We start from the raw sequence: 24,365 nt of genomic DNA on the forward strand, positions 1-24,365 counted from the left end.
AACTTTGTTCATAAATGCATATAGAACCTGGGAAAGTTGATGTATATCTTATGCTGTAGAGACATAAGATGGAACATATTTTTTATCCTTTTTCATTATAAAATTTAAAAACAAATTTTAGGTTTTCAATAGGATCAAATCATGATAAATTTAAATACAATTCCCAAGAATTCTTTCCACATTTGAATTTCTCCACTTATACTATGTTCCTTTAGGTTGTAAATATGTCAAGCATTAATGAGGAATTGATTATTATGTGGATATCTCTTGTGGTTAGACAAGTTCTGATGTAACCCCTCTGTGTCCAAGGAGACTGATTTTCTAGCTGATGTATGGATCATCTTCATTGCTTCTAATGGAGACATGCATTGGTATCTGGGAATCTAGCCTCATCTGCCCATGATGTCAGCAGCTCAGGACCATGGGAAATCTCCTCTGGCCTCCTTCTCAGTATGTGCCATTCCAACCATTCCCACCATCTTCACAGAATTCCTGACTCTGGGGCTTTCCTTATATTGCTCAAGAACTGTGTGGTTGGTTTCTGTGTCTGTGGATGTTAGTGTGCGGGTGAAAGGAACCTTGGAGAGCAGGACAGGTGTCTGTCTCTTGGTGGCATAGGTGACAGTCATAGATCTGAGGTATTAAGTTATGTCATTCAGGTGCACCCTGTAGATCTTGGCTGGCCTAGGAAGGGACACCAATGCCACATCCTCAGTTCTGGACCTGGAGAAAGGGTGAATAAGGTTGAGATTTTAAAGATATTTTTATCAAAAATTGGTGCACTGAAACAAGACCAATGTGTCTCCAGTTGTACAGAGGCAGCTACAAAAGTTCTGTAGAAAGACTGTTTCATCCAGAGCCAGCACTGTGGTGCAGTAGGTTAATCCTCCATGTGGGGTGCCGGCATCCCATATGGGCACCATTTCTAGTCCCGGCTGCTCTTCTTCTTATCCAGCTCTCTGTTGTGGCCTGGCAAAGCAGCAGAAGATGGCCCAGGTGCTTGGGCTCCTGCACCTGGGTGGGAGCCCAGGAAGAAGCACCTGACTCCTGGCTTTAGATCAGCACAGCTCCATGCATTGTGTCCATTTTGAGAGTGAACCAATGGAAGGAAGACATTTCTCTCTGCCTCTCTCTCTCACTGTCTGTAATTCTACCTGTCAAATAAATAAATAAAATTCTTAAAATAAGAAAGAAAGAAAGTCTATTTCATCCAAGATGACAATGTGATGGAGCTGGGTGTTCAGGCCATTTGAGATGAAACCTGTATGGGTGACTGTTGATTGCAGCTCTGTCACTGTTTTGAACTGTCACTCACATGGGATACAGGCAGCAGCTTTACCCACTAAGCCACAGTGTCAGTCCCCAAAATAACTTTCATTAATGTAAATTTTACTGAATGTAATTAATTTCAACAATAACAAAGTTTTACTGTTTTTTATTGTTACAATATCATTTAATAAAATTTTTGCAATGCTCCATTCCTGCTGACTACCTCCAAAGCATGGAATTGAGGAAACAGCTGCTGAATGCAGGAGACTGGGTGCCCAGGCTCATCCTTTTGTGGTTGACTGCAGTAACCGAGAAGATATTTACAGCTCTGCAAAGAAGGTAAAGGCAGAAATTGGAGATGTTAGCATCTTAGTAAATAATGCTGGTGTAGTCTACACATCTGATTTGTTTGCTACACAAGACCCTCAGATTGAAAAAGCTTTTGAAGTTAATGTGCTTGCGCATTTCTGGACTACAAAGGCATTTCTTCCAGCGATGATGAAGAACAATCATGGTCATATTGTCACTGTGGCTTCCGCAGGTGGACATACTGTGGTCCCCTTCTTACTGGCTTATTGTTCCAGCAAGTTTGCTGCTGTTGGGTTTCACAGAGCTTTGACTGATGAGCTGGCTGCCTTAGAAAGAACCGGAGTCAAGACGACGTGTCTCTGCCCGAATTTCATAAACACTGGCTTCATCAAAAATCCAAGCACCATCCTGGGACCCACCCTGGAACCTGAGCAAGTGGTAAACAAGCTGATGAATGGGATCCTGACAGAGGAGAAAATGATCTTTGTGCCATCTTCTATATGCTTTTTAATGATATTGGAAAGGATCCTTCCTGAGCGTTTCCTGGCACTTGCAAAACGAAAGCTCAACATTAAGTTTGATGCAGTAATTGGATATAAAAAGAAAGAATAAGTGTCTGGTCTTCCTGAACACTGATTCCCCACATTTAAGTGATTTCTCGTAACATTAATCAGTTTCAACGTTGGAAGTTCCCTTTTTCCTAATTGTCCTTTTTTCTTCAGTATCACCCTGACTATTCTCATTTATCTCCACTTTTTGTTTATCTGAAACATGATTTCTTGTATCACAGAAATGACCATAGGAATTGACTTTACAGAAAATGAGGAAAAGGAACAAAAACAATATGACAGTAATTCCTGGGGAAAAAAATTTTTTTTTTGCAATGCTTTCATTAAACCAAAGATAACTTCTGATTAATCTCTGCCACTTAATAGAGGTGGGTTCAGTTGCCATATATTTGCAGGTTTAAATAATTTTTCCTCCATGAAGTTTGTTTTCTTTATTTATGTACTCATGATTCTTTATTCATTCTAGCACTCCGTTTTCTACAGTGCAATGTAGAAAGAAAGCCATGAAATTTTCTTTTAAATCCTTGCATTTATGTTTTCTTCCAGGAATGATTCATGACACCTCCAGATATTTCAAAGAGCAAAGAAAATTAATACATCACCTGCAGATTGTGTACTTTTAAAATCATATTTATTTTATGCATTTGAAAGACATAGTCACAGAGAGTAACAGAAAAAGAGAGAGAGAGAGTCTTGCATCTGCTGGTTCATTCCCCAAAAGGCCACAAAGGTCAGACCTGAGCCAATCTACAGGCAAGAGGCAGGATCCTTCTGCATCTCTCACATAGGTGCATGGGTCCACGCCCTTGAGTCATCCTCCAGTACCTTCCCAGTAATATTTGTAGGAGCAGGATTTGAGGTGGAGAAGCCAGGACTCAAACTGGCACTCATATGGGATGCTGGCTCTGAGGGCTGGGGCTTTATCCCACTGTGCAACAGCACTGGCCCTGTAAGTGTTTTTTTTTTTTTAATTATTCTCAGGTTGCTGTCAGTTTTCTTTTTAGATTTATAATAATTTGTTAATAAAAATGGGAAAATAAAGATAAATTTTATTCTTAGGGAATATATAAAAACAAGACAAATGAATTTGTCATGACTATCAAGCATTGAAGTAATCTAAGGCAATTTGGTCTCATCTTTCTGTTGCCATAGCAAAATACATATTATTTATATTTTTAAATGAGGCTTCAAGGATAATATTCGAAATTGGGGGTCATGATGTCAAATACAGTCATTATTGTTATATAGATGATGTAGTGGGCAGTGTTTCAGTACCACCATGGAAATAAACACTGAACATTCTGCAAGAGTAAGAGTTAGCTAGTGCTAAAACACAAATCAGTTGCATTTATTTTTTTAATTGTTAGAGTAATGCAGACCTTCATAATTTGGGGAGCTGACCTTGATTCAGAGATAGCATAAGGGCTGTGTGAGGAAAAAAAATCTATTGCAGGTTCTTTTATGTTTTAAGTTTTTATTTAAAAATTTATTTTTTATTTGAAAGTCAGAGTTACAAAGAGAGAGAGGCAGAGAGAGAGAGAGAGTAGAGATCTTCATCTGCTGGTTCACTCCCTGGCTGCCCACAATGTCCGGAGCTGTGCTGGTCTGAAGCCAGGAGCCAGAGCTTCTTCTCAGTTTCCCACATGGGTTAAAGGACCCAAGGGTTTTGTTCTTCTTCTACTACTTTCCCAGGTCATAGCAGAGTGCTAGATCAGAAGTGGAGCAGCTGGGTCTAGAAATGGCACCCATATGAGATGTCAGCACTTTAGGCAAGGGTGTTAACCCACTGTACCACAGCTCTGGCCCCAAGATTTACTTATTAACTTATTTGAAAAGCAAATAGAGATATGGAAGGATGGGTAGTAAGAGATACCTTCCATCTACTGGTTCATTCACAAAATGACCACAGGCATCCCATGTGGAGCACCAAGGACTCAAACTGTTCACATTGGGATGCCTGAATTGCAGGTGGAGGGTGCAGGCTTATCTGCTGCACCATAATACTGGTGCCTACTACAGGTTCTCAAACAAATCTCTCTGCATTTCCCTCAGTCACAAATGCAGATTATAGTACAGAATTTCTCAAGGAAATTTCTTTGGAAATTTGATGCAGAGATAGAGTATCTGAGCTGACTTCATAAACACTAAGTTAAGTCTGTAATGTCTCAATTTAAATTTTTTTTTCTCTGCCATAATTGCATTGACTGTGCATGGTGTTTTCCTGGAAATTCTTCTCTGTTCAAACTCTTCATAGCTTCCCTGATGGTTTCTTGTCTTTTTCCCTGAATACTTCTACATTCTTCTGAACATTGCTCATTCCAGAGTGACTATTGTCCCCCTTTCAGCCTCCTGTGCAATTGCCCTTGACATAGTCAGGCCTTTCTGAACAGAAATTCCTGTTTCCCTCCAGCTTGGGCATTTTTCACAGCCTTTATACCACAGGTTTGATCCCCTGTTGAATGCTTCTGTGTGGCTGTCCAAATGCTCAACAAATCTGAAATGAAATGGCATCCTTCCTTCTTCCTCCATATGCATGCAGTAGTTATACATCTGCCATTTTTTGTTATGTGACAGAGTTGACATGTTGACCAGGAGTGTTCTATCACAGGTGATGATAACATTTGAAGACCTGGCTGTGTACTTTACCTGGGAGGAATGGCAGAACATGAACCAAGCTCAGAAAATCCTGTACAAGGATGTGATGCTGGAGACCTACAGCAGCCTGTTCTCCTTGGGTGAGTGACACTCATCACATGCCCAGTGGTAACATTTTCTCACTATTTGAGAAATAAGTGAGCACTATTAATAAACTTTATAAATGAGGGACAGGAATAGAATTTGAGTCCATGAAGAATCTGATTATATACCATCTGAGAAGGAATTCAAATTGGAACATTTGTTGCATAGCTCCTGGACCATGCTGTTCACCTTTAATTAACCCAAGATAGTGATTTCACAAAGTGTTACATTATTTCCATTACTAGGGCACTGCATGACCAAACCTGACTTGATCTTGAAGTTGGAGCAAGGAGCAGAGCCCTGGATGGGGGAAGAATGCTTACATCATAGCCTCCCAGGTGAGTGTGTACATAATGGTCAGGGAGGCCAAAGTAGAATCATTGCAGCAGATGTTGAGTGGTGGTCTTTCTCTTAATTTACAGTTATTCTACAGTATCTATGGAGATCAGTATCTCTGGTAAAGGCAAAGGAAATGAAGTTTCATGTGTAAATCGGCAACTGATCAAAATCTCCAGAATTGCATATTATCAAAGAGGAGTGTTTATGTAAAAAATGAAAGGAGGTCACCAGGAATGACAACTGCACAATGAGATAGAAATAAATTTTGAAGAAATTAAGCAGATTCTGGTCTGCAGAAACAAATTCTTTAAATTGCTTGTGAATGTATACCGAAGGTGGTATATTGGGACTTTCTGTAACTATTGTAGTTCTCAGAGGCTGAGGATATCAGATTTCCTTAGAAATATGGGGAAACTGTAATAGAGTGCAGATAAAACAGTTTTTCATTAGAAAAATCCCACAAATGCTGTTTCCCTGGGAAGACAGAACATGAGACAACCACAGATGCAAATCTTGTCCCTTAAATGTGATCCTGCTTGGAATACAGACACATTAAACTCTTCTCCACCTGCAAGAAAATGATCCAACAAAAGTTTCCCATATTGATGTTTGAAATATCAGAGAAGTACAAAACAGACAATTTTAGAAAAATGAACTGGAATGAATAGGACAAGGAAAAATTGATTTCTTGGCAATAGCTGATTATTTTTACCAAACATATGTCCTTTCTTTAAAATCTTATATAGTTGTTTCACCTTTGTGAAAGGCAGAAAGTCAGTGAGAGGAGAAACAGTGAGAAAGAGATTTCCTATTAGCTACCTCCCCAGATACCTGCAGCAGTTAGGTCTGACTAATTTGAAGCCAAACGCCTGGCATTCCAACTATTCCAATCTGATGTATCACAGGGTCCCAAGCACAAGAACCATTATCTCCTGCCCCCTGGTATACATTAGTAGAGAGCTGTATTTGAAGCAGAGTATCCTGGGCTTAAATTGGCACTGTGTTTGGATGCAGACATTCCAAGCAATGACTTGTATTCATTTTGTTAATTCTATCCCTCTTAAATACAAGTAACTTCATTCCTTTTACATGAGTATGCCAGGAAAAAGAATTATATTTGATTTATTGACAGCACCATTTTTTTTTTCTCACTTCAGTTGCCACGAAAAGGGATGACCTGATTAGGAAAAACCAGAAAAGTCAGGACAAAAATCTGAACCAGAATGTTATGAAAAACAATAAGACATCAACTCCCAAGATCATTGAATTAAGAAAAACACTTCGTTTAAGTTCAAACCATATTCCAAAACTGAGTATCAAAAAGAGAATCTATTCAGGAATGAAACCTGAAGAATGCAATGTATGTCACAATGTGTATCTGCACTGTGGGCCTGTTCAACTACAAACTGGAGAAAAATTTGATGCTACTAATGTGCCTGGGAATGCTCTCCAGATCTGTGAGGCTCTTAATCAACAGCACAAAAATCAGACTGTGCAACAGTCATTTGAACCAATCGGAAAAGGCAAAGTCTTCAAAAGGAAAAATATATTTTGTCAATCTGAGAGGCATTTTATGGTAGAAAGTAAGAAGTCAACTGCCAATATTGGCAAGACAACTCAAATAGAACATGATTTCCATAAAAATTCTAACCTCAGTATGCATCAACAAAGTCCCAGAAGAGAGAAAGTTTATGAATATAGTAGTTCTTTGGAACCTGTCATTGATCAATCACCTCTTAAAATAAATCATAGACCACATATAGGGAAGAAACCCAATGCATGTAAGCCTTGTGGAAAATCATTCAGTTATAAATTCTGCCGTGCAATTAATTACGGTACTCACATAGTGGAAAACTCTCATGTGTTTAATGAACATGGAGAAGCCACTTACCAGAAGTCACATCTCATAAATCATCAGAGAATTCACTCAGGTGAGAAACCTTATGAATGTAATGACTGTGGAAAATACTTTGGTCAGGAGTCACACCTCATAAAGCATCAGATAATTAACACAGGGAATAAACTTTATGAATGTAATAACTGTGGAAAAGCTTTTGGCCTAAAGTCACACCTCATAAATCACCAGAGAATTCACATGGGAGAGAAACCTTATGAATGCAGTGACTGTGGAAAAGCCTTTCACTATAAATCAATCCTCACAAAGCATCAGAAAATTCACACAGGGGATAAGCCTTATGAATGTAATGACTGTGGAAAAGCCTTTGGCCGGAAGTTCCATTTTATAAATCATCAGAGAATTCACACAGGGGAGAAACCTTATGAATGTAATGACTGTGGAAAAGCCTTTGGGAAAAAGTCACACCTCATAAATCACCAAAGAATTCACACAGGAGAGAAACCTTATGAATGCAATGACTGTGGAAAAGCCTTTCGCTGTAAATCAGTCCTCACAAATCATCAGAGAATTCACACAGGGAAGAAACCTTATGAAAGCAATGAGTGTGGAAAAGCCTTTGGCCAGAAGTCACACCTCATAACACATCAGAAAATTCACACAGGGGTGAAACCTTATGAATGCAGTGACTGTGGAAAAGCCTTTCGCTGTAAATCAGCCCTCACAAAGCATCAGAGAATTCACACAGGGGATAAGCCTTATGAATGTAATGACTGTGGAAAAGCCTTTATGTGGAAGTCTTGTCTCATCCTACATCAGAGAATTCACATAGGGGAAAAACCTTATGAATGCAATGACTGTGGTAAAGCCTGTAGCCAGAAGTCAAACCTCATAACTCATCAGAAAATTCACACAGGAGAGAAACCTTATGAATGCAATGAGTGTGGCAAAGCTTTTGGCCAGAAGTCACACCTCATAACTCATCAGAAAATTCACACAGGGGTGAAACCTTATGAATGCAGTGACTGTGGAAAAGCCTTTATGTGGAAGTCATGTCTCATTCTACATCAGAGAATTCACACGGGGGAAAAACCTTATGAATGCAGTGACTGTGATAAAGCCTTTGGCCAGAAGCCACATTTCATAAATCATCAGAGAATTCACACAGGGGAGAAACCTTATGAATGCAATGAGTGTGGGAAAGCCTTTGGCCAGAAGTCACACCTCTTAAGGCATCAGAAAATTCACACAGGGGAGAAACCTTATGAATGCAGTGACTGTGGAAAAGCCTTTGGCCGGAAGTCCCATTTCATAAATCATCAGAGAATTCACACACGGGATAAGCCTTATGAATGTAATGACTGTGGAAAATCCTTTATGTGGAAGTCACATCTCATCCTACATCAGAGAATTCACATGGGGGAAAAACCTTATGAATGCAATGACTGTGGTAAAGCCTTTGGCCGGAAGTCACAGCTCATAACTCATCAGAAAATTCACACAGGAGAGAAACCTTATGAATGCCATGAGTGTGGGAAAGCCTTTGGCAAGAAGGCATACCTCATAAATCATCAGAGAATTCACACAGGGGAGAAACCTTATGAATGTAATGACTGTGGAAAAGCCTTTGGGAAGAAGTCACACCTCATAAATCACCAAAGAATTCACACAGGAGAGAAACCTTATGAATGTAATGACTGTGGAAAAGCCTTTCACTGTAAATCAGCCCTCACAAAGCATTAGAGAATTCACACAGGGAAGAAACCTTATGAATGTAATGACTGTGGAAAAGCCTTGGCCGGAAGTCCCATTTCATAAATCATCAGAGAATTCACACAGGGGAAAAGCCTTATGAATGTAATGACTGTGGGAAAGCCTTTATGTGGAAGTCACATCTCATCCTACATCAGAGAATTCACACGGGGGAAAAACCTTATGAATGCAATGACTGTAGAAAAGCCTTTCTTAAGAAGTCATCTCTCATCCTACATCAGAGAAGTAATACAGAGGAGAAACCCTATGAATACAATGACAGTGGGAAACCATTTGGTCACAAATCAAGCCTCATAAGTCATCAGAGAATTCACACAGCGTAGAAAGATTATGAATGTAATGACTGGAAAAGCCTTTCTGAGTAAGTCAGCTCTAGCACCCACATCAGAGAATTCGCACAGGGGAAAAACCTGATGAATGTAAAGACTGGAAAAGTCTTTACCCATAAGTCAAACCTCAAAAGGCATCAGAGAAGTCACACAGGGGATAAACCTTCTGAATGCAATGACTTGGAAAAGCCTTTGGCCAAAAGTCAAGCCTTGTAAATAATTAGAGAAGCCATACAGGAGAAACCTTATGAATGTATTGACTGTGGAGAAGTTTTCTTTGCAAATTTCTATGCAATTCAGAGCTCAATGAACATCAAAGAAGTCACAGGAGAGAAAATTTATGATGGCAATGACTGTGCAGAAGCCTCTTCATATGACAAACATCACAAAGCATCAGAGAATTCACATGGGGAGAAATGTCATGAATAATGATAGTAGAAAGCCTTTTGTTATAATTTTCAACTAATAAAACATCACAGAATTAACAGGGAATTTTCCACACAATTGCCTTTTTGTGCAAGTTCCTTTTCATTAAATAACAGAATCCATCAAGGGAGAACAATAAGATTATAGTCAGTGTGGATATGCCTTTGGTGCCAATTATACCTCATCAAGCATAACAGAATTCACATGGGGAAAATCTTATGAATGTAATGACTCAAAGTCTTTTACCATAACTTAGCCCACATTGCACATCATCAAATTCATACAGGGAAAAAAACCTTTGAAAGTAATCTTGTGGAAAAGCCTTTACTTAGAAGTCATAGCCCACAAGACATCAGAGAATTCACATGGGGGAGAAATCTTATGAATGTAATGAGTGTTGGAAAGCTTTGCCAAAATCTCAGGTACAACATTAGAGAATTCACAAAGTGGAGATCTCATGAATGAAATAAATGTGGGAAAGCTTTTTGTCATAGGTCATACCTCATAATCCATCATCTATTTTGAATGGGAGAGACTTTGAGAATATAATAAGGGGTTGGCTCTGTGGCTCATTTGGTTAATCATCCCCCTGTGGTACCGGCATTTCATATGGGCACCAGGTTCTAGTACTGGTCACTCCTTCCAGTCCAGGTCTCTGCTGTGGCCTGGGAAGGCAGTGAAGGATGGCTCAAGTCCTTGGGCCCCTGCACCAGCATGGGAGACCAGGAGGAAGCACCTGGCTCCTGGCTTTGGATCGGCATAATTCCAGCTGCAGCAGCCATTTGGGGGAGAACCAATGTAAGAAAGATTTTTTCTCTGTCTCTCTAACTCTATCTGTCATAGAAAGAGTGAGAGAGGTAGGGAGGGAGGGAGGGAGGGAGGGAGAGAGAGAGAGAGAGAGAGAGGGAGAGAATGTATATATTGAATGTGGAAGAGTTTCCCTTCAAATAATGTAAGTATTAGGACAAAATTTTCTGCTGGAAATCACATCTTATCCAACAGGGACGCATGTAATGGAGAAAGCTTATAAATATTAATAGTGTTAAAAAAGCATTTGTCACAAATCTATCATACATCAGAGAATTCAGATGGGGGTTTCTTTTTTTTAACTTTTATTTAATAAATATACATTTCCAAAGTACAACTTTTGGATTATAGTGGCTTTTGTCCCACATAACCTCACTCCCACCTTCAACAATCGAACCTCCCACTCCCTCTCCCATCCCATTCACATCAAGATTCATTTTCAATTATCTATATACAGATAAATTTAGTATATACTAAGTAAAGATTTCAACAGTTTGCACCCACAGAGAAACACAAAGTATAAAGTACTGTTTGAGTACTAGTTATGCCATTAATTCACATAGTACAACACATTAAGGACAGAGATCTTACATGGGGAGTAAGTGCACAGTGACTCCTGTTGTTGATTTAACAATTGACACTCATAAATAGATGTCAGTAATCAACCGAGAATCTTGTCATGAGCTACCATGGCTATGGAAGCCTCTTGAGTTCACCAACTCTGGTCTTTTTTAGACAAGGCCATAGTCAAATTATAGGTTCTCTCCTCCCTTCAGAGAAAGGTACCTCCTTCTTTGATGGCTCATACTTTCTGCTGGGATCTCACAGAGATCTTTCATTTAGGTCACTTTTTTTTTTTTTTTTTGCCACAGTGTCTTGGCTTTCCATGCCTGAAATACTCTCATGGACTTTTCAACCAGATATGAATGCCTTAAGTGCTGATTCTGAGGCCAGAGTGCTGTTTAGCAGGACATCTTACCATTCTATGAGTCTGCTGTGTATCCTACTTCCCATGTTTTATGGTTCCCTCCTTTTTAATTCTATCAGTATTAGCAGACACTATTGTTTATATGATCCCTTTGACTCTTAGACCTATCATTACGATCAATTATGAACTAAAAGTGATCACTTTGACTAGTGAGATGGCATTGGTACATGCCACCTTGATGGAATTAAATTTGAATCCCCTGGCATGTTTCTAACTATACCATTAGAGGTAAGTCCAGTTGAGCATGTGCCAAACTGTACCTGTACTCCCTCTCTTATTCCCACTCATATTTAACAGGGTCACTCTTCAGTTAAACTTAAACACCTAAGAATAATTGTGTGTTAAATAAAGAGTTCAACTAATGGTATCCAGTACAACAACAACAACAAAAAAAAAACAAAAGTAATAAAGTAGTAAGATTTCCCTCGAAAGTCAGGACAAGTGGTGATCAAGTCATTGTTTCTCATAGTGTCCATGTCACTTCAACAGGTTTCCTTTTTGGTGCTCGGTTGTCACCGATAAGGGAGAACATATGATATTTGTCCCTTTGGGATTGGCTTATTTCACTCAGCATGATGTTTTCCAGATTCCTCCATTTTGTTGCAAATGACTGGATTTCACTGTTTTTGACTGTTGTATAGTATTGTATAGAGTACATGTCCCATAATTTCTTTATCCAGTCTACTGTTGATGGGCATTTGGGTTGGTTCCAGGTCTTAGCTATTGTGAATTGAGCTGCAATAAATATTAAGGTGTATATAGCTTTTTTGTTTGCCAATTTCATTTCCTTTGGGTAAATTCCAAGGAGTGGGATGGCTGGGTCGAATGGTAGGGTTATATTCAGGTTTCTGAGGAATCTCCAGACTGACTTCCATAGTGGCTTGACCAGTTTGCCTTCCCACCAAAAGTGGGTTAGTGTCCTTCTTTCCCCACATCCTCTCCAGCATCTGTTGTTGGTAGATTTCTGAATGTGAGCCATTCTCACCGGGGTGAGGTGAAACTTCTTCTTGCCCAATGGGTTTGGCTATAACTTCCAGTACTATGTTGAATAGCAATGGTGAAAGTGGGCATCCCTGTCTAGTGTAATGAATGTGGAAGACATTTTCTGGGAATTCAGGCTTGTATGAATATAGAATTCACAACAGGTCATATTGTTTGAATGCTGTAAGTATGAACATTCCATTAGCCAGAAATTAGACATCAACAGACTTCAGAGAATTCATAAAGTGAAAAATCAATGTAATGAATGTGAAAAAAATCCTTCTGCTATAAGTCAGTCTTCTATTCACACGAAGAGGCTCAGAAGTGAGAAAACTTGCAAAAAAAGAAAAGTTTTATATGACCAGTCACCTCTAGATGGTAAACTGATAACTCACACAAAGGCATATGAATGTAATGGAATTGGGAGTACCTTTACTGTAAAGCAAATTTCCAGAAAACAAGATTACATTTACAGAAAAGTCTCTGAAACTGTGAAGTGTCTGGAGGAATTGTTTTTTTGGAATCACACCTCAGCAAGTGTGATGAATTGCCATGAAGACTGGTTAACCATTCTTGAGAGATTCTTTCTCTTATACTACCTTCATTTTTTAGTTTCCCATTATTATGAATGGAACCAGACAAATGAACTGTGTTTTCATGTATAAAGTTTGCTGACAAATATTCAACACTTGCAGCAGTTGATACAACAGTTATTTCAACAGTTTTTTGAAATGCCGTCTTAATCAATTATAAATTTATTTGTTGTACATTAGTTTTGATGTCTGTGCATGATTTTTGCCCAACATTATTGTAGTGCAAACGAGTGATGTTGATATAGGGTAAGTTAGATAGTTTAAGTTCACGATCTGGAAGCCACACTTTACCCACCCTATGCTCCTATATCCATCTACCTGACAGTCAGATAACCCCTTCTCCAGGAAATATTTCTCCTTACCCAGAACATGGAGGTGGTACCCTGTGCTTTCTAATCACCTATAAGTTTGGGTAAAGAGGAGGTGGGATCTTCTCCTGGAGCAACAGCCAGCAGGGCATGAAAATCACTTTCATCTTCTCTGGCCCACTCTCCAAAGAAAGTCCTCATGTGCCTCTGTATTTTCTTCACTCAGAACTCAATTTCCACAATATTGCTAAGCTCTCACCTAAATATGTGTTTTTATCATGGAAACTATGAATATTATGTTTGAAAAAATTTACATATGTGCTTATGTTGAAGACTTTGAAATGAGTTAGCTTGGGTTTACCATGTAACCCTGGCTATAATCACAAGTGCCAATAAAGTCACTCATGTCACTCAGCTCCATCACTTTCTAATTCATGACCCTGGACTGCCTCTCTGAGCCTGTTGGATCTCCCCTCCTGCTCAGTGAGGCCTCAAATTAACTAGTTACACACTGCTGAGAGATGGAATCATCACAAAAATGTGGAGATAGCATGGACCATAACTGGAAACAATCCTTGGTCCAATGTAGGCTTTGTTCCTAGTCTGCCCCATGAGATCTAGCCACTACCTCCACACCCACTGTCTGCATCACTCATGGAGAAGCAGGGTTCTTCATGGGGACACAAAACATGATACCTTATCATATTCCTAGGACACACCATTGACAGTTCATATTCTACAACTGGTGGATCACATCCCTTTCAAAATTCTGACCTATATACTCCTTTACTTTTTTTCCCACTAGGTTATATGAATCTACCTCCAGTACCTACACCCCCTCAGACTATTATCAGTGGAGGAGACCAGCACAACACATCCTCTTATTCAGTATATATGGGAGAACTCATGTCAATGCGAGGTAAAAGTTGCTGCCTTTCTCAAACACTGATCTTGCTAGAGGCTTTGTTTTGGCTGTACCCTGGTAAGGTTAATTGCAATCAGAGGTTTCTCTTTTTTTCTGCAAGACTCCTATATGTTAGCATTAATAGGGTATGATTCCTGTTATAGGGTTGGAGCTCCCATTACCCACCACTATCGTCTCAGACAGGATGTGGCCAAAGACTGCTCAGCGGCTTTTTAGAGATTTTTTTTTGTTTTGTTTTACTGTTCAATAATACATGTCAGCAATTCCCACAAGAGATTGCTTTTGCAGACAGCTAAGCTATGTGCTAGAGATGGTTATCTACATATGCTTAGGTGTCTCAAGGAATAACCCTATTACTGCAATTTCCTGATTTTATGATGTAAAAACAAAGTAGAGCTGGGAATCAGGGTTCACTTGGGACAGGATTCCAGTCAAGTTTGCACGTGTAATAAGTTCTGTGTCTTTTTTCCCGAATATCTCATGTGTGACTTCATTTTATTTGGTCTCTTTTCTGTAACATTTGGTTTCCTGACCAGGAAGTTGAATGAGCTGGCCCATTGTGCCATTTGTACAGGGGACAAATAGATCAGAGGTGACCACTGCAGGACAGATGACTAGACACCATTTCCAATACTTTTGGAGAGATTCCTCCCTATGCAAAAGCTTGCTGTCACCCTGACCACTGCTGCTCATTCAGACTCACAGAGACTTGGGGCATTTGGACCTGGAAACACCAAATGAGATAAGAATCACCTGTCACCAGAGTCTAAGACATGCCTGACCCTATGGGTGGATGGCAGACTCTCCAAGAAATATTTATTTTAGGTTTCAAGATGGGACTCACCTTTAGAGGGAGGGAATGTTTTACACTCTGAAAGGTGTTTGAATGTATGGCTGCTTTTGCATGCATTGGCAGTTTGAATCTGTTGTCCCCAGTAGAAGCTATGAGTTATGAGTGGGCCTGAAACTGAAGTTCTCTGGTGATCCTCATATGGTCAAGGGTAGTTGGAGTCACATTCTGACATTGCTACAGTGAATTATCACCTAAATTCCAATAAGGAATGTGCTCAAATAGGCATCTGGCTGACCTTTATTGGAAGCACAACTCCCTTGTTTATCCTGTGTCTACAATCATAGTGTGGTTGCATAATGGATGGATCCCTTTCTGTGTTAGACATGTTAAAACATTTTAAAACAGGTTTAGTGAGGATTATGGAATCAAACCAATCTGTGCTACACTTAGAACCTTGTGTTGGTTTGAGTGGCCCACTTTCAGTATTGGCTGGCCCTCAGAGGGAATGAAACATGTTGCCATAGATCAAATAGTCTGAAGAGTCCTTACAGAACATCTCAGATACCCATATCAATTTCCCTAGATCAAATCATGGCTGTCCATGGCTTCTTTTGGTCTGGGATCCAAAACATTCTCACTCTGACTCTAGGAAAACCCTCACCAAAGATTTTCCAGGGCAAAACAATGGAGGACAAAGTCCTGCCACACTCTTACCAATTTCAGTATCCATGCTCCACTAGCAGGGCTTGTGGACACCTAGCCACCCCCGGATCTGTCTGAAGCAATTCTACCTCCTATGGCTCCATGTCTCCCAACTTCCAGTAAATCAATGTCTCTGGGCATCACAGAACAACCTTCTACTAGCCCTACAGATACCATTGAGAAAGACAAGGGCACCCCCTGTCATTGAAGCAGATGGCAATGTTCAGCCAGCAGCTGTCATGATCTACAATCAGGCATTCAACACTACCAACCTTTTAAATTGAAAACATCATATACCCTCTTCCTTGGAGTAACTGCAGGCACTTTAATTTTATTTGAGACCATTTTCCAAACCCATCATCTAACATAGAGGGACTGTCGCCAACACCCCCGACCCTGTTCAATACTGAAGAGAGATGGAGAATTCTCAAGGCCCACAAATGGACTCAAAAACAGTACCCAGCTTGGACATTCCATCCTGACACATAGGTCCCCCAGGTTGTTCCTAGCCAGGCTCCATACTGGAAACTTTACCAGCCAGAAGAAATAGTCCTCCTAGACCACTACTGAGAGATACTCTTGAGGGGTCTCTGGGTGGCATCCAGAAAGCTCACCACACAGCCAAAATTATAACTGTCATCCAGAAGAGTAATGAGGCACCAGAAGATTTTTATGAGTGGCTAGTTGAGGCATTCAGATTTATTTCCCTTTCAACCCTGAAGCCCCAGAAAATGAACAGAAGGTCAGCAGCACTTTTGTGCTCAAAGTGCGCCTGACATTCATCAAAAGCTCCAGAAACTCAAGGGCTTTGCAGGCATGAATGCTACTCAGTTTCTGGAAGTGGCAAGCAAGGTCTATGTTAACTGAGACCAGAATTATGATCCGAGGCAGGTGGCACTTAGCCTGCTACACCCCTCTCCAAGTACCAGAACTCTGTTGCCCTGCACCTATAGTAGCAGGGAGGATCAGAGCAGGGGCCCATTGTGTATCTTTAGTGCTGAGGCTTGTCATGTCTGGTACTCTCATGTTCTGGCCATTGCAGTGTTTGACACAGTACGAGGCACTTGGCAATTTACATGAGATTTGAGTGGGGATTCATTATACTAACTTTAACACAAAATGAGAAGGCTTAAAAGTTGTTACAAAATTGTGCTGGTGGAAAATGACTGGTAGGAGGAGGAGGCTCATGGGGACTTGGTACCTTGTTCAATAGATGACAACCGTGGCTCATCTGGGTCTATAGCACACTTGGTACAGACATGTCTTCTTCAATCATGGCTTGGAAAAATCAAGAATAGCCAGCAATAGCAGTTTTAGATTATTTGTGAGTAGTGAGGGTTTGAGGATGCCGACCCTGGATACTCTTGACAGGGGGAACTTAACTGTAACAGGGCTGGCAGAGCTCCATCATGTCACTGTTGTCTACCACCTCTCCCTCCATGTTCTGTAGCAGTTAGAAGCCACCAGTGTGTCCAGGGTCTGACTGAACTGGTGTTCATTCTCTAGGCAGAAGGCACCATCAGCAGAGCGGGAGGATTCTGGATCCAGATATGTGGGAATAGCACTTTTTATGCCCTGCTGATGTGGGACAGCCATCCCCATGTGTGTAGCCCTGATCTCCTATCTTCTGCTGAGACTGATGACAGTTGATCCCTTAGTGCTGCCTATTGTGTGCTGAGACTGCGGTGACTGTTCCTCGCCACCGCTGGAGAATTAGGCAGGCTCCCCACAGCTTACCTTGACCGAGGAGGGGAAGTACGCCACCCACCACTCAGCCTTCCCCAAACCCAAACCCGGGGGACAATCAGGCATGGTGTGGAGCCCAGTCGAAGCAGGGTCTCACTTTATTGTAAAAGGGAGGTGTATATATAGCTGAGTTACAGAGCAAATGGTACAGAGCAGATGAGCAGATGCGGGCAAGTGGTGGGGTGTTGAGATGCACAAGGGTCTTAGCCACTCCTATTATACCACCTTAATGATCCTTAAGCAGAAGCGCCCTGGGGCTGGGGTGTTTGCTACCAGGGATTTGAAACTTAAAGACAGATTTTCAAATTTGAGGCAGGCTCAGGAAGTTCCTCTAGGCCTCTCCGGATTCAGCCTCCCCCACACTGAGACTGTGTAAATTTCTCCCATTCCTTAATATGACCCTGTGGGGGTGAGTGAGCATGTACACTTGGTGTGTCTGTGTTTGGATCATGGGTCTTTGGGCAGTCAGCACTGACCCCAGTATTGGGCAATGGGCCTGCAATGAATGCACCAGACAGATGAATCCTGTGAGTGTGGCAATTTAACTGGTGGCCACCCAATGCCAATTGGGTGAGAAGCTGCCTCTTTGTGGACCAGGGAGGTGAGACGTGGACTTTTTCTATTTAGCTCTCCCTCTGACACTTCTATTGGCTAAGTCACCCTTCCAGGTGTCTAGCTCCTGTCATCCACCTGTCTTTAAGGCTGTCTGTGCCTCTGACCAGATGGATAGGAGCTCTGTAAGGGGAAGTGTATAGTGATTCTCTGGAGCTGTGTGATGTTGAGAGATTTTTCTGCCAACTTCAAAGAGGACTGGCCTCTGACAGCTGGTGGCTGTGGAGTTTCAAATGATGAGCTGAGGCACAGCCATCTTCATTTGGAGAGAGTTGCTGGATAGCTCCAACCAGTGCTTTTTATTATTTAATCTAGTGTTCAACTAGTAACATAACAATTAGGAACGCACAGCCAGACTAATCACTGTAGAAAAATAACAAGCAGGCACAAACAAGAGAGATAAGTATCGTCTGACATATGTAGAGCTTTTTGGGGGTGAGAGAATGCAAGATTCTCTCCATCTCTCTCTATCTCTGTCTCTCTCTATTCCCACAACCATGCCTCTAAAATAATTAAGGGCCAGAGCTTGGTACAGTGGGTTAAGTCACTATCTACATTGCTGGAATCCCATATGGATGCCCATTCAATCCTGTACAGCTCCCTGATTATGCACCTAGGAAAGTGGCAGAGAATGGCCTGTGTCCTTGAGCCCCTGCAACTATATGGGAGACCTAGAGGAAGTTTCTATTCCTGGCTCTTGGTTCAGCCTGGCTCAGCCTCACCTATTGCAATCTTTTGGGGAGTGAACAATTACATAATCATCTCTCTCTCTCTCTCTCTCTCTCTCTCTCTCTCTGACTTTCAAATAAATAAGTAAATACTTTTAAAAGGCCACAAATGTTTTACATTTGTTTGATGTTGCTTTTCCTTTCTTTTTGTTATGGTTGTATTTTATTTGTAAAGCAGAGCTGAGAGAGAGAGAGAAGAGCAGAGCAGAGCAAAGAAGCAAAGCTTGGAGAAGAGAGGGGAGGGGAGGGAAGGAAGGGAAGAAGAGAAGAGGTTAGGATTAGAAGTGAGGGAGTAGGCACCCAAACCAGTTCTCATATAGGATACCAGCATCACAGATAGCAGCTTAACCCATTGTGCCACAATCCAGTGCTTTGATGTTGTGTTTTCTTAACTGGAATCCATGAGTATCATTTTCTTTATGGACCTCCATAAAAATGTTTCTATGTTTTGTTTTATTGAATATAAAATGTATTCTATTAATATAGAAATAATTATTTTAAAGTCTTGACTTATCTCACATGTGTTGATTTTGTGATATTCTCCATTATAATCGTAATCATTACAATCAACTTCATAGAGACAAATTTGACCATTACAAACAATATTTTGTGGCCATTTACATTTCAAGCATCCTGTCTTACTGACAATTTGTCTTATGGTTAACTGTTTTTATAGAATAAAAATTTATTATCCTATCAAGTTTAGAGTTTTTGCCTTATAAACCACTTTTCCTAAATGACTTCATATTTTTTAAAAGTATTCATGCTGCCTACTGTTTTTGTCATTTATTTTTCCTGAAAACTATGGATAAGAGTGACAATTGAAAACCAGAAAGATTGTGAATGGGAGAGAGGAGGCTTGTATTTGGGGATTTAAACCATGGAAATGGCCTCATGAATAATGGACAACCTTACTGTGTTAATCAAGTTAAACTATGTTCCATAATCTGTATATATGAAAAACATGAAACTTGCATACCTTAAATACAGTTGAAAATCCCAAGTTTCCAGAAGAATTAGTTATTTAGCCTAGATTATTACTTCAGCACCAGTGGTCATTAAATGGAAAGTCATTGAATAAAATTTACACCTAAATTAACATAATAAGGTCTTGTACCTAAATACCATTATTTCTAGAGTGGCTTTCAGGGCACAGAAGTTTTAATCATTATGATAACCAATTTTCTAATAACGTGCTATAAGTGTTTGGCTCTGGATAAAGATAAATATTTTTCTGTTGTAGAATTTCATAGCTGGAAGATACACTGAATGACCAGATGTAACGTCAAAATAATCTGGGGTTGGGCCGGCGCCACGGCTCACTTGGCTAATCCTCCACCTGCGTTGCCAGTATCCTGGTTCTATTCCCAGTTGGGGTGCCAGATTCTGTCCCAGTTGTTCCACTTTCAGTCCAGGTCTTTGCTGTGGCCCAGGAAGGTAGTAAAGGATGGCCCAAGTGCTTGGGCCCTGCATCCACATGGAAGACCAGGAGGAAGCACCTGGCTACTGGCTTTGGATTGGCACAGCGTGCTGGCCGTAGTGGCCATTTGGGGGGTGAACCAATGGAAAAGGAAGACCTTTCTCTCTGTCTCTCTTTCTCTCTCTCTCCCAACTCTGCCTGTCCAAAAAAAAAAAAAAAAAAAATCTGGGGTTGGTGCTAAGCCACTGCTCGCAATGCAGGTACCCCATATCTGAGTGTCAGTTTGAGTTCTAGATCATCTGTTTCCAATACAACTCCCTAGTAATGTTCCCAGAAAGGTAGAAGATGGCCCATATGGTTGAGCTCCTGCCACCCATGTGGGAGACCTGGATGGAGTTCCATAATCCTGGCTTTGACCTCGAGAAATGCTAGCCATTGTGGCCATTTGGGTAGTCAATCAGCAGATGTAAGAGAGATTTCTCTCTTGTTCTGTCTTTCCATTTAAAATTCATCATACTTCATAAGTGTGTTAGTATATTTGTGTCCTTTAAACCACATTAAAGACATGGCTATTATTTTACAGAAAAAAGAATAAAATTTGTAAATGCCTTTTTCGAGTAGAATTTCTTTTTCCACTCCATTTTCTTTCTTTCTTTCTTTCTTTTATTTTATTTTTTTTTTTTGACAGGCAGAGTGGACAGTGAGAGAGAGAGACAGAGAGAAAGGTCTTCCTTTGCCGTTGGTTCACCCTCCAATGGCCGCCACGGCCAGCATGCTGTGGCCGGCGCACCGCGCTGATCCAATGGCAGGAGCCAGGAGCCAGGTGCTTTTCCTGGTCTCCCATAGGGTGCAGGGCCCAAGCACCTGAGCCATCCTCCACTGCACTCCCTGGCCACAGCAGAGGGCTGGCCTGGAAGAGCGGCAACCGGGACAGAATCCGGCGCCTGACCGGGACTAGAACCCGGTGTGCCAGCGCTGCTAGGTGGAGGATTAGCCTAGTGAGCCACGGCGCCAGCCATCGAGTGGAATTTTAAAAAAGATTCTCATTGGCCAGCGCCACGGCTCACTAGGCTAATCCTCCGCCTGTGGCGCAGGCACACCGGGTTCTAGTCCCGGTCGGGGCGCCAGATTCTGTCCCGGTTGCCCCTCTTCCAGGCCAGCTCTCTGCTGTGGCCAGGGAGTGCAGTGGAGGATGGCTCAAGTACTTGGGCCCTGCATCCCATGGGAGACCAGGAGAAGCACCTGGCTCCTCCCATCAGAGCAGTGCGGTGCGCCGGCCCTGGCGGCCATTGGAGGGTGAACCAACGGCAAAGGAAGACCTTTCTGTCTCTCTCTCCTACTGTCCACTCTGCCTGTCCAAAAAAAAAAAAAAAAAAAAAAAAACATTCTCATTTAGCACATCTGTGTGAGAGATGCTTTATGTTTTCAAATTTTTCTTTCTGTAGTTTCAGATAATATGAAAACCCTCGTTCCCATGCATTTTCCTCATCAGTGGCTAGTATAAGTTTTTAATGTTATGGGGTGATTTTATTAAACACATTACACTGTACAAGCATATTTTGCATTTACAGTGTATTTTATTTCTAGATTTTCAGCATGTATTCTGTTCCATTGCTTCAGCTTGCTTCTGTGTTGTCACCATTGCTGAATAATCTTGTCTAACTCTGTACATGCTTAGTTTCCTCTCAAATCTGTTTGATTTATGTTCATTCTTATATTACCTTCCTTTATGTACCACTCTTGTATTACCTATTTAATTTAATTTAATTTTTTCTTCTCTAATTCATTTTTACTGAATTCTAATTCTTTTTCTTTTGGGTATTTACATAGTAATCTAATTATTCATACTTGAATTGTTCTGATTCTGACAAATTTGTTCTTTTTCAATCTTTTATTTATGTCAGATCATTTTAATGCTATATATATTTTTGTTGTTGTTTAGTAATAATGTCTTTCATGTGTCTTCACTTTGCTTTTTTATTCTCTGTTGCTCTGTGTGTGAATTGCAACTGTGCCTATTCCATGTTCATGTTGGAGCACAATGGCTCTATGCTGTTTTATGGGGAGGCTTCTGTGTAGGTTGTTAGGAGACAGGCAGGGAAGAATCTTCTGGCATCATATTTTAAAATTTCGTATGAGCTTATGAATTGTACTAAAACATGGCTCTTCTCTATTTTCTGGAAGCTTCCTTTCTGCTATTTTTTCATCATAGGTTAGAACTTTCTCTTTACCTTGATTTTAGTTTTGCCAACATTCACATTGGATTCTCCTCCCAGTGGAGCTTCCTCATTGTAGATCTCTGCTCAGAAACAAGTGTATGTGCTTATGACTTTTGTGAGTTACTTCTTCCTAGGCCCCACCAGCATCAATGAACCTTACAGAAAACCTGCTCCTCTTTAACACATCTTAGCTGATTTCAGCTTTTCTCTTAAAGGCATCCCACCAAATTTCTCCTCAGGATGAAGACTTCACTTTTCTTGGGAATTTTGGATCTTGGATACTTCTTACTTTAAAAAAAAAAGAATTGTGGTTATGTGTATTGGCCATATACATATTTAGTCCCTTTAGGGATCTATTTACTGACATAGAAAAACCACTTTGAAATAATGATCTTGATACCACCCTCCACATATTCTACTATGGCCCCAGCCTCCTCAGGTTTTCCTTCATGGGAAATAAACTAAAAATTCAGGCAGGGGCTCATGGTTTATTAATAAAATAATGCCTTCAAAGACTCAGTGGGCCTTGTGGCACTTTGGCTCCAAAGAGTACCTTGTTACAAGTCATTTTCATGACAGACACAAGCCATCTTTTTATTACTTCTCTCCTGGTCATGATACTTCATCTCAAATTAATGGAAATGCCCTTAGCACAGGTGGAAAAATGATAGTAAGAAATATTTCCTTCAATGTGGTCTTTAAACTAGAGCACACTATTTTCTTTAAAATTCTTACTCAGTTTTTATATCAAAGTCTCATGAAATTGATTGCTTCATGCTTGGGGTTTGAAAGCAAATTTTCCCATCCTAGAAATCATCACATTGCTGAACACTATTTTTTTTACTATTATTTAATGGAATCATCTGCTTTCACACTATTTCTATCTACTAAATAAAAATTTTACCAAATATTTGACCCTGCATAGAAAAATCTTTTTGTTTTAATCCTCTGAAATTAGTTTCCTTATTAATCATCACGTTTCAAGACTTGTTTTGTCTTTGCTAACCTTTCTTTTCAAGGTACTCATTCATGATATTCTTTGCTGGACAGGGGAAAGGAGGTCCTGTGTGGGTAATAAGTCACATCTGGGATATCAGAGACATGGTAATATCAAAGTATGCACGTTCTACAAACCACTAGAAGAGTAGCTGACTTGACGTGCAACAGATTAACACACCATTTGGGATGTCACATACAACTGCAGAGTGCTGAGGATAAGTCCCACCTCTGCTTCTCCTCCATTTTCATACTAATTCTAGTGGGAGGCAGATGATGACCATACTTGGCCTCCCCTCGTGGTCGCGTTTCCCTTTTTTCTCTCTGGTCTTTTCCTTCTCTGCCTCTTCTCATCTTTCTCGCTGGGGCGCTCTGCGGTGTGACACGGACGAATCCTCTTCCTCACCGGGCCCGCACCTTTCTTCTTCTGCCCACGGTGCTCCATTTCTCTCTGGCCGCCGCCGATACTGCTGCACAGCTGTTGTCGGTGCCTCGCTTTTTCCCCGACGTCGTTCCTGCAGCTTATGGCCCAGGCCGCCTTGGGTCTTTCTGCTCAAGGTTACCACATCCCTCTTTAAAAATTCTGCCGAGAAAGAGAAGATGCTTTACCCGACTCTTTGTTGCTCTTTCAAATAAACAAATATAAAAATATTTTAAGGGTTCATAAAATTAAATTAAATACATGATTTTATTTTGGTGCAGTAACAATTTGGAATTCATAAAATGCATTTTTAGCTTACACTTTCCATATATTAAAAAAGTGTCTTTTTTGCCAAAAAACTATACCAAAGTAAACTCATACTTTTAAGTCTCCTTCCATGTACTTTCCAAATCTCCCCATGTTTCACCCACTGCAATGTAGGGCAGCCACAACTGATGTTCCCATCCAGGCAGTAGACTTACATTCTGAGTATTTATGGAGCCTGAAAATAAATTTTG

The 24,365-nt window shown here is 40.7% G+C and overlaps 2 protein-coding genes and 1 pseudogene across 3 annotated transcripts in view; all 3 read left to right on the top strand.

Annotated features, from left to right (window-relative positions):
- Nucleotides 1–1,449: 1,449 nt before the first annotated feature.
- LOC127486089 (dynein regulatory complex subunit 3) overlaps nucleotides 1,450–24,365 on the top strand; it is a 76,440-nt gene continuing 53,524 nt past the window's right edge. Inside the window, exons 1-4 of one of the 2 annotated variants that reach the window (XM_070061606.1) lie at nucleotides 1,450–1,608; nucleotides 4,756–4,882; nucleotides 5,132–5,224; nucleotides 6,383–9,686. In XM_070061606.1, coding sequence (XP_069917707.1) covers nucleotides 4,759–4,882; nucleotides 5,132–5,224; nucleotides 6,383–8,823 — 2,658 coding nt within the window. In that variant the 5' untranslated portion in view covers nucleotides 1,450–1,608; nucleotides 4,756–4,758 and the 3' untranslated portion in view covers nucleotides 8,824–9,686. Of the gene's footprint in view, nucleotides 1,609–4,755; nucleotides 4,883–5,131; nucleotides 5,225–6,382; nucleotides 9,687–14,090; nucleotides 14,205–24,365 lie in introns of those variants that run through there. The other variant, XM_070061605.1, reaches the window with a different exon arrangement.
- On the top strand, nucleotides 1,489–22,861 carry LOC108176088 (estradiol 17-beta-dehydrogenase 11 pseudogene; annotated as a pseudogene).
- The window catches only part of LOC138846270 (zinc finger protein 585A-like), a 216,848-nt gene continuing 206,589 nt past the window's right edge, over nucleotides 14,107–24,365 (top strand). Inside the window, 1 exon segment of the mRNA XM_070061604.1 lies at nucleotides 14,107–14,204. The gene's annotated coding sequence lies outside the window, so the exon portion shown is untranslated.

Source organism: Oryctolagus cuniculus, chromosome 17, assembly GCF_964237555.1.
Source record: "Oryctolagus cuniculus chromosome 17, mOryCun1.1, whole genome shotgun sequence".
Classification (NCBI taxonomy): domain Eukaryota; kingdom Metazoa; phylum Chordata; class Mammalia; order Lagomorpha; family Leporidae; genus Oryctolagus; species Oryctolagus cuniculus.